Genomic DNA, 16156 nt, shown 5'->3' on the forward strand with positions numbered 1-16156 from the left:
CCTCTCATTCATAAAGATACTTTAGCAATCTTGTTGTATCTCTCCTCCAGTTCAGTGGGAATCAGTTTACTAGGATTTACCAGTTTGAGCTCAAATTACATCAGATACCAGTGTGATAACCACCATTTTAATGGGGTAGTATCCAGCTTGTGTGAGAGCTTTCACAGGAACGTTTTGTCTCTAGTTGGGTTAATCTTTCCTGGTAACAAGGAGCAGGAGAGGTGCCAAGGGGCCTGGAAGCTTATCCCACCACCCATGGAACACCTAGTCTAGTGTGGTGGGCTGCAGAAGAGGGCATACCTGCATTCAGTCTCCTCTCAGGCTCCATGTGCTGGTTTTTTAGCAGCAGCTTCACTCTGGAAGTACTGCAGAATCCCCTAGCTGGTGGCAGTTCCTACTTCGAGCTTGCTTTTCCTTCATCACTGCAAGACCTAACCAGTGCTTGCAAGACTAAGTTCTCTTGCTTTTAAAGGTGATGTAAATTGATTGTTACAGATGCTTTTCTCCAGTGGCACTGGTCATTCAAGCAGATTGAAGGCAATATCTTCCTCCAGATTTACCAACTCATCCATCAGTATGTGCTGAACTTTGGAGCAATGTATGCTCTTTTTGCAAAAAGCAAAAGCTGTAGAAGAATGAGTTGCAGAAAAGAAAGCAGACATTAGTACAGGATGGTGCTAAAAGGGGAACATTTTGTGGGTATAGAATACAGTAAGGTAACCTACCTTTTTTAATATTTCATACTTGCATTCCCAAGACTTCTCTTGTATTGCAAATTCACCTACTAACTTCAGTTGTCTAGGAAGGATGCTTTTCCCTCATTCTATATACAGCATGTCTTCCAGATCCCTTGTTATATAGGTAAAATAAACTTGGTATTTTCACCACTGTTTTTGTCATTATCTTTTTATCTCATAGTTGAATAATTATGAGGGCTCTATGACAGCTGTTTAGTTACCTGCCAGAATATCTTCCTTAGATCTGATTCTTCTCCACAAAGTTACTTTTAGACCAGTATTTCTGAAGGATACAAGCATCCACCTTATATGCAAATTGCTGGATGTTACAGAATATCCCTTAAGATTTTATTCTCTCCATTCTTTTTTAATGAATTTAAATCCAGGTGATAAAGCCAAAACAGAGAAAGTATTCATTGTTAAAGAAATGGTCTGATGAACTGACTTACTTGCATCTACAAAAATTTGATTAAACTTTTGTAAACATTTTTGAGTCTCCTAAATTGCAGAAGCCTGGATTAATTAGTTACCAGTACAGAGTAAGTAGTTAAATGGGTGAGGAATGTCCTCTACATCTGTTTAAGATATGTACATGAGACTTTCTTATTCTAGGGTTTATACCTCTGGGAGTATCTTTTTCTGTTGCAGCAGAAGAAGGGATGTGTTCTCATTAAATGCCAAAGTAACCTAAGAATATACAAATCACTGCATGATTAAAAGGTAACTGGGAAATAGTGAAAAAATATAACCCAGAAACTTTCCCACTCTGTCCACTCCCATCTTAGAAATATTACAACACAAAATAGAAGTCTCAGCTTCCACAGGTAACTGGCCAGGATTCTTTTATTGGATAGCTGTTGTAATCAGTATGTATCTGAATATTTACTGAGAAGGGAGCCTACAAGAAAGCCAGGAGAATTTATAAAGGACTGAAAGAGGGTAGGTTTAGTTTAGATATTAGGAAGAAATTCTTTACTGTGAGGGTTACAGGAATACATAAAGTAGTAGTTTTTCTACAACTGTGTTTAATTGCCTGTAAAGGTACACATTTCATGTTCAAAAGTAGTTAATACTCTGTCCATATAGGTACATATAATGAGCACAGGCATTTAGTTACTGTGTTAATTACGAAATCGTGTTTTCTTGGCTTCTTGTGTAGATATTTAAATATGCTTTTGAATGGCAACAGGGTAATTTTATATTAACATACTGATTTATTTATTCATTCTCTATATTCTTACAGTTTAGATTTCAGTCCCTAATTTTTTATTGCTATTGTCACTTAATCAGTTTACAGCTCTGAACTAAAAAAGAGGGCTTCTACACAGCATAGAGGGGCAAACAGGATGAAAAAAATTCCCCAGTTAGTTAGGTTAGGAAAGCACTGAAAGTGCAGTGTGTCTCAGTACTTCAGCCTCTCCATTCTTGATGCAGTCAGCAGATGCCAGCTACCTTCCTGGAATTGGTACCTTAATTTTTTCCTTGCAAGGAAGTCTCATTCTATCTTTTCATTCAAAATGTGGCCACAGAAGCAGTTTCTCCTCCCTATCCCCTTACCCTGTAGATTTTCCAGTTAACATTCATTTGTGGGTATGGAAATAGTAGGCTTATTTTCCTTTTCCAACTTAGAAAAGGCAAGCTTTCACCATATGCTTTAACCACCAGACTAGAGGGGAACAGAAAGATGAGATAAACCATTAAGTCTGTTCATCTTAAACAGTGGTTCAGCTTCTTATAGAAGTATATAGTCACTTAAGAAAGAATGGACATTTCTAATTTAATGGCTTGAGTGGTAATCTAGTAAGGAAAGCAGCCTGGTTCCCTTCCTTGCACCACTTAGTCTGGTTGATAGCCTGGGAAGGTAAGTCTGTTGAGCTAATTGACAGTAATATTAAAAAGTAATTTGAGTAATCAAAACTTGGTAACATAAGGTATATGAAATCTGGTTTTCTTACTACATCATTTCACAAGAGACAACTTTGCTAATCTAGCAAAACTTTAACAATAACAAATCACTGTGTTCTCAGATTGAACATAAGATACATTTCTTTTTTAACTGAACTAATTTTTAGACCAGTTTGCATTGAGAGAGGGATGGATTTTTCAGCATCTGAAATGTTTAACTGATAGATTGGTATTTCTTGAAACACAGCCTGTAGTTCACAGTCATATCAAATCAAGAGGAGACTGAAGAATTTGTTTGGGTTTTTTTTAGTATAGTTCCTTGCACATATTTAACATGTTACTAAAACTGTCAGATTTTGCAATTTTTTTGTGCTATGGCTCATCTACCTGGTATTTATTTAGTAACATGTGTTCCTATTAGAGAGAACTTTAGTATAAGAAAGACAGAAAGGAAACCCAATACCTTTGCTACTGCTTCCACTACAGTTTGCAGCATTTGGCTGATGCTTGAGTCTCAGTTTTAAAAATGTTTAATGCTTCTGTTTTCCATTTGGGCTGAAATGGGGAGTGCCTTGAGTCTCAGTAAAGCACGATAAGCATACAACACAACAAATGCAGTAGTGCTGGGAAGGAAGAAGGTGGGCTGAAGTGGCCAATCTTAGCAGCAATAGTAGCTCTTATTTGGGTATGATCTCCAGAAAATCACCTTCCAGAGTTTCCTGGGGAATGCTCCTTTCTAGAACACTGTTTATGGAAATATTGTTTCTGTACACACAGCTGATGACCATGAATGTGGCTTTGCCTCCTCTCATTTCCCATCCCTTTGGGGTATTGTCTCAATAGAGGCTGGGAACACTTTCTATGTAAGACAAAAAAGTCTAATTCAGCCTGGCAATTTTCAAACTGTGCTACATCAAGAAAAGATAGTGCCTTCACCTGTACATTGTGTATTTCTAAAGGAGTCACACTCAAAGGTTTACAATATTATTCATTTATTTGTGTTACCAGCACACAGCAGTGTTTCAAACAGATATTTTGCCTGTACTGTGACAAGCAAAATAATTACCAGGGTCAGAACTTAATAATCTGTCCTCACACAAGCTTTTAATCATCATCTTAATAATTAAACAGGCACAATTTAAAAAGGAAAGGGAGAGTGGACACTTCTCATTTAAATTAATGCCCATAGAGCAGACTTGAACATAAAGGAATAGGGTAATGAGTAAGTAGTTTTGACATGTCTGCTTTCTCTCTAGCTTAACTGAAAGAGCCCAACTACTGAAGAATGTTTTTAAGAAGAATCACGTGAACTTATATCGCTCTGACTCTTTGCAACAAAACTTGCTCCGTAAGTATTCACTGACAATTAATAACATAGCACTAAAATTCTGCCTTTCACTGCATTTATTTATAGTAAAAGTGCATCCTAAACTACATCCTAAACTCATTAGACTGTGTTCTTTGCCTATGGTTAAGTTGCCCTTCATACCTAAGATACTGTGCTTAGAGTTCTTTCTGCTATTTTATAACCCCAAAACTCTGTAGGAAATGGCATAGGATTTCACTAACTGTTAAGAAGAGATTTGTTCCCCTCTATTCACCTTTGCTAAGTTGCTTTTATTATAGCTTTAAAAGAATAAAACTGATCAAAACATAATTTATTTCTCTTTTGCTTTATATCTGCAGATGGCTACGCCTTCTCTCAAGATGAAAATGGAATTGTGTCCCAGTCTGAAGTAATAAGAGCTTATGATACCACAAAGCAAAGGCCTGAGGAATGGTGAAGGAACACAACAGGATATTTAGGCCTTAGTTGTTACTTTTGTGAGACAGGCTACTGGATCTTTGCCTGTGAGCTGCGACCATGGTCCAGTTATCAGACATTGAAAGATCTATGATGGTCTTGTTCCATAAAGTTTGGATTTGTGTATTCAGTAGACATAAGCACTGTGCAACTATACTGTAACACACCATCTCTAAATTTTTAACAAGTATTTGCTTAGCCTTTGTAAACAGATTGGAATTTACCTTGTATCTTGCCAGCTTGCTTATTTTACAATGAAATTGAATCAATACTGGTCATACACTAGAAGGGCAGTGGTCAGATTGCTAAACATACTTTACATTGACAGATCAACTAGCATCTGTGAAGGTTTTTAAGTGTTAATATATTTAAATGCAGTTGATAACAAGCCTTTGATTTCAACAAGTGCTGAAAAAAACCCAGTATCTTAATGGTGTTAATTCTCCTTCTTTAAGAAAGATTTTGAGTCAAGATGCTCATAGATGTTTGTGTCAAACTAACCTAAAAACATTTGCCAAAGAAGTTCCATAAATGTTTTCTGTTAGAAACAATTTGAAAGGAAACTATCTCTGGTCCTGATCTCAGAACTGCATGCTTGAGTCTCCACACTTGAGGAGAAGGTAAAATGAGTCTAATTTGAGTGGCCTTTTTGGCATTTGCTTTCAAAACTGCAAGTCTTTGCACCTTCGGCCTTATACAAGCTTTCCCCTTATTTTCATTTAGTATTGCATATGTTGAATATGGCTGCCAACTTGTATAATGGAGTACACATAATACTTTATTCAATTTTTAAGAATTTCTCTGCCTTACTTCCCTTTAGCAAACTTAATTATTTTTGTGATGCTTAGTTGTATCTGCTTATACTGTAGGTTCAAATGAAAGTTTGTTTAAACTTATTTTTTAAAATTAATCAAATTTTCAACATTTTTATACTAAGATTGTTTGAAATGCATACACTGAAATACAGAGCAAAGCATGCCCTTCGCTAGTCTGTGGTATATACTGGTTAATTTGCACTAAGGTCACTTCCTATAAAGGTGTGAAATACATTGCAGCAGTCTCTTTACAACTTACTGGTCATGCAGAATACTTACATACTCTCACCTTTAATCAAAATGGAGAGGAAGTGACTGCATAGAATGATACATACCTGGTATGAGGGAAAAAAAAAAGAGGGAGGTATTAAATGAGAACATCGTGATATATTCTTTAAATAGTTATACTTGATATTTCTCAACTTACCATCCAACAACCATCAGGTTTCAAACTAAGAAAAGCTACTTGAACTTTGAAATTTAGCTAATTCTTGCAATTCTTTAGTCCATGTTTAATTCTGGGTTAAAAAGCCACCATAATTACATTAAAAATACAATTTTCTATAGTAGCAGTTGGTTTTATTGTTAAGTAAATTTTTTATGCATTGCATAGGAATGATCACTTTTTTTCTTTCAGTGGAGATCAACCAGATGGAAAAGCAGAACAACTATATCCCCAGTGACCTGTTAAATTAAGTATTTCCTCTTTGCTCTCCAAATCATAACAAGTCATCCAGTCCCATCTTTTCTCTGCCCTCCATTTGTCATATACTTACTAGAGGTGACTTTACCTCCTTGCCTTCCATCTAGCTAAACGCTTAACATGTAATTAATCTCACTATCCAAATTTCTTATTCTCCATGCTGAGAGAAACTTAAAAATACAGAGAAAGCCCAACAAAAGGCACTATATGAAGGTACATATTTAGGAAGGTGTACCAGTGGGAAGGCAGTCTGCATTTCATGTGTGTGTTACACAGTGTCTTCCTCTCACTTGCCCGGAGTGATCTTTAAACAGAAGGCACAAGGACAAAGGGAATGTATCCCACTAGAAACAGTACTGCCAGTCAGTCATGCAGACAAGGACTGCCTTCAGAAAAGCCATTGCAGGCATAGATAAATAGATGGATCAATATGGGAGGGCCAAATCACTTGACCTAAGGCAAGAAAAAATTTGGGGGCATGCACTTTCCTAAAATAGGGATCCCTATTTTCTGTCATCCAAGGGACAATGACCAACTTCAAAACATTTCTGAAATTAACCATGACACTGTTGCTCCTTTACAATCTTTCAGTGTACTTAACTCATATAAAATTAATCCATGCATGCTCTGTTCATGGGCATTTTTTTTTTTCTCTTCTAATTGGTTGAATTGCTAATTATGCAGATACGGATTAGAATACATTGTGAAATATATACAGTCAGATATTTACATGATCTCTTATTCTTCCTATGAAATAAAATTCTGTCTTACCACTGTAATACAGTTTGAAGAAAACAACACACAGTACATCCCAAATTAACTACTTTAAAAAGGAAGCGAGTGACTGAAACAGATCTAAGATCCTAAATTTAGACCAATTTAAAGGTTTGTAAGACAGCATGTCATGCTTATATCCTTTCAGAAGTACTATTTCACAAAGTGCATTTTTTGCTACTTTCGATGAATTTTTCTCCTGTCTCTGTACTTTTTCTGGTAATTAGTGGTTGAAAGCTACTACTTCTTAAAATGAGCAAAAAAGACAAATATGGCAAAAAACGGTGCGTTTTGAATGCTCCTACAATTCCATTTTAAAATATAAAATTATCTTAGCTCTGTGTGCCCATTTTAAATCAGGCCAAGTATACAATATGCACTTTATTTTCATGTTAAGTACACAGAAACATAATCTATTTCCATCCTGTTAGTATGTCATGTCTTTGTTAAAATAAGGGGATTCTGCTGGTGTTTGTTTAGAGGAAAAAAAAACAGTTGAGGCGGAAATGCTCATAACAATGCCTCTGTTCTTACTGTTTGAAAATTCAAAAGTGAATTAAATAGAGAGTTCACATGATTTTTCCATCTGTTTCATGTGCACTGCAAGTTATTATAAAATTTTCCATCTGAAAGATGAATCTGTGCCACTAAAAAATCGAGTATCTTATATAAATACTTTTGCTTAATTATTTTTAAATATATACATACATATATATATATATATAAATTATTCAAAAGAGTAACTGGAAACAAATTTTAACAAACCTATTGACAATTTGTACCTGGAATTTTTTCTTGCCATTTCCTAATTTTACACATATTTTTGCAAAGCAATTTCAACAGATTTATACTTAGTCATCATTCTATTTGTATAAAATGATAAATTAAATATTTTGAAACACTGAGAGATAGCTGAAGATTCCTATATGTCCACACTCATCCATAAAATTCACCTTGTAACAAAGATGAGCATTAAGTGTCTTAAGATGTATATCATGACATTTGAACCCATCTTGAATGATGAGTAATTTGGAATATGTGTTAAATTTAAGGAGAAAAGTCTTTTCCCTTTTTTTCTCGTGTATTGTGTAAAAGCAGTTGTAGTTCTGATGAATTTATCATTCTGTCTGCATGAGGCACTATTTCTAAGTGTTCTGAGGCGATGCATGGTGGTTGTTGATCCCTGTTTTTTAATGCCTTCGTTAAAAGTCTGCTCATAATATATTGAGAAGCTAGTGCTGTGTGAGCAAATGAGTTTGTCAGTTCAGCTTCCTTGGTACTGGATGTTTTCACTGGTTACAAAACTCAGCAAATGAGTTTCTCCTTCCCCCTCTGTGCCCTCGCTCGCCCGGTTTCCTCGCTTTTAACCAATAGATCTTTATTAAACAAAGGAATATTTTAGCATTCCAAACCTGGTTCCTGCTTATGCAAACCACTACTCATATAAGGGTTCAACTGGACTGCTTTTGAGTATGAGGAGGACCCACCTGAGCAATGATGTGCAAAGTTGGGCACTTTTTTTAAGGCTGATACTGAAATAAAAGTATTTCTGTGTAGAGTGTGATTTGTAATTGCAAAGCTGTGACCAGAACAAGTTTTTTTGTTTTTTTAAAGTCATATTTTTTGGTGTTTCTTTAATGCAGCATAGAAGCCATAAATGCATTAATATTGTTTTTCTACTTCAACAAAATTTTTCATTACAATTTTCAGTGTTTGATATGTATGAACCGCTGCAGAAAGCGGTCAGTCTGAAACAGCAAAATTTGCATTCAAGATAAGGTGAGGTTTTACAGCTCCACTAAGCCATTACTGCTGAAACTGTTGTGGAAATTATGAAGCTGCATGAATGAAGATTTTTTGACTTGGTGTTTATGGTAGTTTCTCAGGTTTAGTTTTAACTGGATGTTAAATGCACTGTGTTTTTTAAATAGTTCTTTTAGTAACACATTCAGTTCTATGCAGTGTTAAATGTCATTTGGCATTTGGTGAATGTGCATGTTTTGAACTGCAAATTTTAAATGTTTTGTCTTTTAATTGTTAAAAAATGAATAAACTTTGCCATTAAATTAAGAAGTTTTGTTGACTTGACTGGTTGGAAATGCTAGAGATTACTTTCCAAGGAAAACATACCTCATCACTCTTGGGTTTTAATTCTTTAAAGTGAGTTATAGCAGAAATAGTACTTCACAAATATAGAGTTCTTGTGTTTTTTATGGTAAACTGAAAAAGTAGAAAATTGGTTTAAAGTTTCTTGGGTTTTTGTTTTATTAAACACCTATTTTGAGATGTCTTTTTCAGTTCTCATGTGAAGTCTAGAAAAGTTTAAAAAGAAAAAAAAAAACAGTGAGGAGCACAGGAGTCTGCAATGTAGAGACTTCCACCCATGCCCTAACTTACTCTGGTGGTGATACCCTATTTTGAAAGAGAAGTTTGCAGTACAAGAATGATAAGAGTAAGAATAAGGAAATGTGACCTCGCTTTTCAGACAACAGTGGTAAATACTGTGTCCTTTGCTTTTGATAATGGCTGATACTTCTTTCCTCTAACAGAGCCCACCTCTGAAAAAAATCAGTATATCCAAACCCTAACTGAGTTTTGGTAGTAGATGGGTGACTGATTTTTATATATACTCTAGACAATTAATTTATTTTGTATTCTGTCCAAGCAGGTTTGATAATACATGCATTTTAGATGGTGCTAGTTTCACAAAATCCAGTCTGTAGTAGAAGAGTTGGTTTAGGGATATTCCATTTCATCATATTTTACCACCTGTATTATACTGGCAGTCATGAGGCCAATGAAATTATTCTGTTTATAATCGGTTTATAATGATCCTGGCTCCCTGTCCAATCCTATCCCTTCTTTCTTACAGCAAACGTTATTTTGAAGCTAAAATAATTTCACTAACCTGATACACAGTATCCGGCCCCTGGATTGGCACAAGTCATAGGCTGAAAGAATAAAAAGAACAGAAAAGCATTTCCTTGTCTGCCTTTGCTAATGAAAACAGGATAGCATGGAATTATAGCCTCAGTGTAACTGTGAATCAAAAACTTTATGTGCTACTGTGGAGCAGTGGCTCCCTCAAAAGCAGATGCATTGTTCAGAGGAGTTCAAGTCCAGACAGCCCATTGCAGTAGGCAGCAAAACAGGACTGGAAAACTTCATCTCATTTGTGTTCCTTAATGTCCTTGTGTCAAGCTGTAACTGAGCAGTAATGACAAAATACTTTTTAAATTGCTGCTTTTTTTTTTTATTCCAGTGGGATTAGTATTACAAATAATCCATGAGTTTGCATAGCCACAAACTCTATTGCTTACCTAGTTCCAAACAGAATCCTTCAGACATTCTTGCAAGTACTTGTAATGTTTTTCCTAGCACTGGAAAGTATTGATGCGTTTTGGAGATACACACTTCAGAATCCCAAATTTTGGAAACACACAACAAATGGCATGCTGCTATTGCTCATTATCCACAGAAGGCTTGGGTTTCATCTAAGTCATTGCCAGTTAATGGCAATCAAAGTATTTGTTGCGTCGTGTGTGAATGACAGTAATCAATTTAATGAATGTGAATATTCTTTCATTTTGATTTTAGATTGGTGTAGTGCTAGTAAAAGGAGTATGAACTGAGTTCAGAATTCCAAAAGAAATAGTTAAATCTACTTTGTTAACAAGGTAGTGAAGCAAGTACTGCCTGTAAATGTTACTTCTGATAGCAAGCAATTGCTTCAAGCATACATCCAGCCCTTCAAACTGTTTCATTAGTCATTAAAGTGCTATCACAATGCCATTTCTGTTCTGTCTGCAAGTTTTAGGAAAATTTCCTGTTCCTATAAATCATAGGAGTATCTAGTGCCAAAAGGCTCTTTCCAATAGGAAGAAAATTCAGCATTCTCGTCTGCACACCAAATCCATCTGGGTCGGAAACTACTGGCACAGGCAAAAGCGTTTCTATCCATGGGCTGTATCCTGGCCACCTCCTTTCCCTTCAGCTATATAGGTCACTGCTACTGCAACTACATGAACAATAATAGATTTTTTTTCTTTTATTTTAGTTTATAGTTTCTTGTCTGTTTATTTGCAGATGGTGCATAATGCCCACCTCAGCTGTTTTTACAGGTAGCCCAGTACAGCTATTTTAACTACACCTGATCTTTCCCACCCTAAGAACCACATCTGCAGGATTCGTTGCAGTCTGGCTACTGATCTGTGAAGTACTTAGCAGTCTATAAACTTACAGACTTCTGTAAGTCTGATTCAATTAAATTATTCCTGTGTGTCAAGTTCACCTATTCCATCAGGACAAATCCATTATGCAGCATCAGGGGAAGAAAGGAGGTGGTTCAGAGGGATCTTCGCTGCTAGGCTGTTTCTTGCTACATGGCAAACTTCACAGCTCTCCTTAGGCTGAAGAATCATTAAATTCTAAGGCTGCATGCAAGTGTAGCAAAAATCTGTCTCTATGTTAAAACATTATTAACTGGCTGCAGAGCCCTGTGAGACCATCACAGTGCAGTAGCCAGGCCAGTACAGCACCAAATGGTAACGGGCAGTGACTGAGCCAAACTCATCACTTTGCTGTGTACAGTCTTTCTTTGAGGAAAAACTGAATTTCAGCCACTCAGCACCTGTGTCAGTGGCTCTGATGAATAATCACTCTTTAAAGGTACATAAATTGCCCCTTCTTAGTTAAAAGTGAAGTTTCTGCTTCCAGAATGGGTCTGTGTTGCCTTGGTTTACTGGATGAAGATTTCTTCTAATTGGAGACTTGCTATAATTTGTAAAAAAATACAGTTGGTTTGCTGTTTCTGCTGTATACGAGTGATCAGCACATCTCACAGGATGCTTCTGAGCAAGACAGCTGATACCTCTTGAAATATTCAATGATTTTTCGAAAGTTACTTGACGAACAGTCCCATTCATAGCCATTCAAAATATGCAGAGAAGAGTCCTATGAAACTTAATCAAAGGCAAGCAAAAATTTTCTTGCCCCCTTCCTTGAAGATTGTTTCTACAATAAAATTACAGGCCAGAACATATAGCTTTCAATCAATTTCCCAAATACTCTAAATCTAAAATTTTTAGTATCTTGCAAAATCAAATTGTTAGTATCTTGCAAAACATATACACAGCTGTGTATCATGATTTGGGTTGTAATTAATGATTACAGCATTCAAGCTAGGGCCTATTACTTAAAACATCATATAGAACTTGTCTTTCTGCTTAGAAACTGCATTTCTAGCAGTAATCGGCTGGATTATAATGCTAATTGTGCAGTAAAAAAACTTATTTAAAGGATTATTTTGAAATATTTTTGTCATAGCTACTGATTGCTAAGTATTTGCTATGAAAAAAATTATTCAACTCTTGAGAAAGAACCAATGAAGGCTTTCCAAACTACTTGTTAAATAGATTAGCTATAAAGTACTTCAACAGATCATACACACACAGGGAGTTGGAGGCTGATAAAAAAGGAAAGCTCAGCCTCTGATACTGCAGATTCTGACCTACAGAATGACTTCGTTTTTCACAAAAATAAGTATACAGAGAAGCCCTTTAATGACTGCAATTTTTTTTTCTTATGTATTTTCCATTTGCTTACTGCATGTATTTGGTTTAGATGGTTTTTTTTCTTCTTCCATTTGGTTTGTTGGTTTACTTAGGTGAAGGAATGTAGAAGGGCAAACAAAATTTATTCCTAGTGCAGGATGTTTAATCTAAAATACCCAACTAATCAGTATCGTTTTCACCACTTTTTCACTTTTTACATGCAGCTGCATGTAAAAGACACAAATGAATCTGTTCTTTTGCTATATAGCCAGAATTCTGTATAATATTAAATCTGCACAACAGGTGCAGTTAAAGTTGTAAATCTTTTTTAAAAAGCAGAATAAACTATTTTAACAGAAAAAAATACAAAAGAGTCACACCAACCAAATTCAACAAATACTACCTGTACAGAGTCATACTGCTGAGAAACATTTCAACCACACAGTTTATTGGTAATTTTTTTACATGTTACTACTAAATAATTAGTGATGTCAATGGTGTAAATACATTTTAAATTACAAACTTATCTTTACATTTTATACATGGCTAATTTTACAAACAGAACTTCATGATCAGTTTGTCCAACTTACACTTGCTGAGCAAAAAGCTGACAATAAATACTTCCTTCTGAAGAATGCTTTAGTAGAACACTATTTATGTGGAGAAGTTATTGGTGATACTGCTGAATACATTCTGCTTTCCTCACAGATAATTTGATTGCGTGGGACTGTCTGATCTTCAACTAGCCTAATTAGTACTAGTTTTCTCTACCATTGTTAAAGTTTACTAATACAAATATGCAGTGTCAATTCAGGTAGATTATGTATAGTTTTAAAAAACCTCCACAATTTGATATCTAATAAAATTCTTCCTCTTACTTTCATTGCTCATGGAAGTGGTAAGCAGTCAGATGTTTTCAAGGATCCTCTTTAGCAAGTATTACTCCTCTCTTACTTCTTACTTCTCAGACTTATTGCTGCTTTATAGAATTAGTCTGATTATTATCAGTGGCATGCAGCCACTGTTTGTTAACTAAGTTAACTGCATTAGGGTAAAATGCCATTTGTAACACTGAGTACCTTTGTCCCAACATGGTTCTTTTACTTGTCTCTGAACACATTCTGGAGTGTTTTACAATTCCTTTTTAAGTGTGGTCCAAGTTTGGGAAATGCAGTCTCAAGTGAGACCCCTCATTTTTCAAGGGCAACTCACCCACAGGAACAGTTCTGAATCCTGCAGCCACAGAGCACATCAGTGTGACACCCACCAGCAGCAGTCCCTGTGGTTGCAAAGGCTGCATTACTTCTCCACAGCTTCTTTCAGCTCTGAGTAAAATCAGAGCAGCTCTTCCCAGCCAGGGCAGGCTCTGGCTGGAGAGGATACCCAAAGTACGGCGGAGACACCAGAAATCCTGATGGCTGGGTCAGGTGGGCTGCGTGGGCTGCCTGGAAGCAGCCAGATGTGTACGGTGGAGGTGAGGACGCCACAAGGCAGCCTGGCTCTGCCCGGGGGAAGGAGAACCTGCGGCCCGAGCTGCCGGTCGAGCTGGAGCTTGTGGCGGTGCTGGACTGCCTGGATGGCGTCCTGAAGCTTGTGGAGGCCAGGATCATGGGAAGAGTCTCGGTCTGATAGCTCCGCAGAGAAAAACGTATTGGCTGCGAGGGTTGTTTAGGTCTTAAACATGTGCAACAGTAAACTGCTACCAGCGAGCCCACGATAATGAAGGCAATAAATATTGATCCAACAATGAGGAATGGAACGTAGATTGGTTCTGGGAGAAGAAAGAAGGAGAAAAACCGTGCAAATTAGCTCACTTAAGTAACAGGTCTTCTGTGCAGAAATAAATTCCACAGTGTTTATGAAAACTCACATCATTTCAGTCCCTATAATATACCAACCTGCTCAGAAGACAGAGCACCATCACAAGTGAAACAAAATCAGTTTAAACCCTGTAGGTTCCAGTAAAAAATTCTTCCTGTTGATAGTTTTAATAGTTACCAAAAGTAAAACCTGTCTACATCGTGTTCCATTCGCTGGTTCTTGTTAGGTATAGCTCAAGAATCTCACTCCTCCCCCCCTCTCTCATCCCCCAAATCGCCGGGACTCTCCAGTGTAACAGCTTTAATCGGCAGACGAAGCTCAAATGCTGCAGATGCTGTTAAATTGCTTCCTTTCCTAAGGTGGGAGATAAGCGCAGAACGTGCGACTTGGGAAACCAGTCTCCGTATGCGCTGCCGGATTTCTTTTGTTTGGGAAACTGACGGCCACTCGCACGGTGGGGCTATGCGCGTAGAGCACCGGGGCCTCTGACACCTCCGGGAGCAGTAAAGCTAGACAGACACAGCAGAATTTGCCGGTGCGAATTTAAAATACAAGTGCGCCTTCCAGTCAGGAGGGATGGCTCGGGAGCGCGGAGCTGCGGCCCCGGCACCCCGGGCTCCCGCTCTGTCCCGGCGCCACCGCGGAGCGCACCTGGAGCCGCGCCCGCCTCCAGCCCACCCGCGGGACGGGACAGGGACCCCGCAGCCGCCGCGGCACCGGGCTGGGCCCGGGGGATGCTCCGCGGGGCCCGTCTCCCCCCGCCTCGGGACCCGCGGCCGGGCACTCACGGGCGGTGACTCCCGGCTCCGAGGGCTCCCGGTCGTTGGTGCAGCCGCCCTGCTCCAGGCGAGCCTCGGCGGCGGCGCAGCAGTAGCGCAGAGCGCAGGAGCCGCAGCAGATGGTGGCGGCCGCCGTGTCGAAGCCCTCGGGGCACTGGAAGCCCTCGTGGTAGCCCCCCTGCCCGTCCACCCAGCCGTGGCAGTACTCGCCGCCGCCGGGCTGGCCCCCGCCGCCGCCGCCCAGCAGCCCCAGCAGGAGGCAGCGCAGCAGCAGCCGCGGCAGCGCCCGCCGCCGCCCCGCCATCTCCCCGCCACCGCCGCCCGCCCGCCCGCCCCGACGGGGCGCGAGGGGGCGGCCCCGGTGCGGTGCGGGGCCTCCTGCGCCGCGTGCGGGGGCTGGGGGCAGCTCCCACAGCACTCACACCCGCGGAGACACTCACACACACCCCCTCACACACACACCCTCACACACACCCCCTCACATACCCTCACACACACACCCTCACATACCCTCACACACATACCCTCAGACACCCTCACACACACACCCTCACATACCCTCACACACACACCCTCACATACCCTCACACACATACCCTCAGACACCCTCACACACACACCCTCACATACCCTCACACACATACCCTCAGACACCCTCACACACACACCCTCACATACCCTCACACACATACCCTCAGACACCCTCACACACACACCCTCACATACCCTCACACACATACCCTCAGACACCCTCACACACACCCCCTCACATACCCTCACACACATACCCTCAGACACCCTCACACACACACCCTCACATACCCTCACACACACACACACCCGCAGACACACACACTCACACACATACTCTCACAAACCTCACACTGACACAGACACCCTCAGATACCCTCACGCTCACACACACACCCTCAGACACCCACACACACACACACCCTCAGACACTCTCACACTCACACACACCCACAGAACCACACCCACACACCCTTACACTCGCACAACTCACTCACACTCTCACACACTCACACACACACCCACACACCCTCAGTCACCCTCACACTCACCCACACCCTCAGACACCCTCACACAACCCTCACACACACACACACATACACACCCTCACACTCACCCACACCCTCAGACAACCTCTCACACACACAGACACACACACACACACACCCTCACACCCTCACACTCACTCACACTCTCACACCCTCACACACACACGCCCCCAGCCGCGCCCCGCCA

At 39.5% G+C, this 16156-nt stretch overlaps 2 protein-coding genes across 5 annotated transcripts in view; one reads left to right on the forward strand and one right to left on the reverse strand.

Annotated features, from left to right (window-relative positions):
- ATP8A1 (ATPase phospholipid transporting 8A1) overlaps positions 1 to 8811 on the forward strand; it is a 91406-nt gene extending 82595 nt beyond the window's left edge. For all 4 annotated transcript variants that reach the window (XM_056489726.1, XM_056489725.1, XM_056489727.1 and 1 more), the window contains 2 exons: positions 3899 to 3990; positions 4329 to 8811. In XM_056489726.1, coding sequence (XP_056345701.1) covers positions 3899 to 3990; positions 4329 to 4426 — 190 coding nt within the window. In that variant the 3' untranslated portion in view covers positions 4427 to 8811. The remainder of the gene's footprint in view (positions 1 to 3898; positions 3991 to 4328) is intronic.
- A 3883-nt stretch (positions 8812 to 12694) lies between these two features.
- SHISA3 (shisa family member 3) lies at positions 12695 to 15194 on the reverse strand. The gene is made up of 2 exons (XM_056489643.1): positions 14900 to 15194; positions 12695 to 14061 (listed from the first exon to the last, which is right to left on the reverse strand). Exons 1-2 carry the CDS (start codon positions 15192 to 15194, stop codon positions 13610 to 13612), a joined length of 747 nt encoding a protein of 248 aa, XP_056345618.1. The 3' UTR covers positions 12695 to 13609.
- Between the last annotated feature and the right edge of the window lie 962 nt (positions 15195 to 16156).

The sequence above is a fragment of the Oenanthe melanoleuca genome, chromosome 4 (assembly GCF_029582105.1).
Source record: "Oenanthe melanoleuca isolate GR-GAL-2019-014 chromosome 4, OMel1.0, whole genome shotgun sequence".
Taxonomy (NCBI): Eukaryota; Metazoa; Chordata; class Aves; order Passeriformes; family Muscicapidae; genus Oenanthe; species Oenanthe melanoleuca.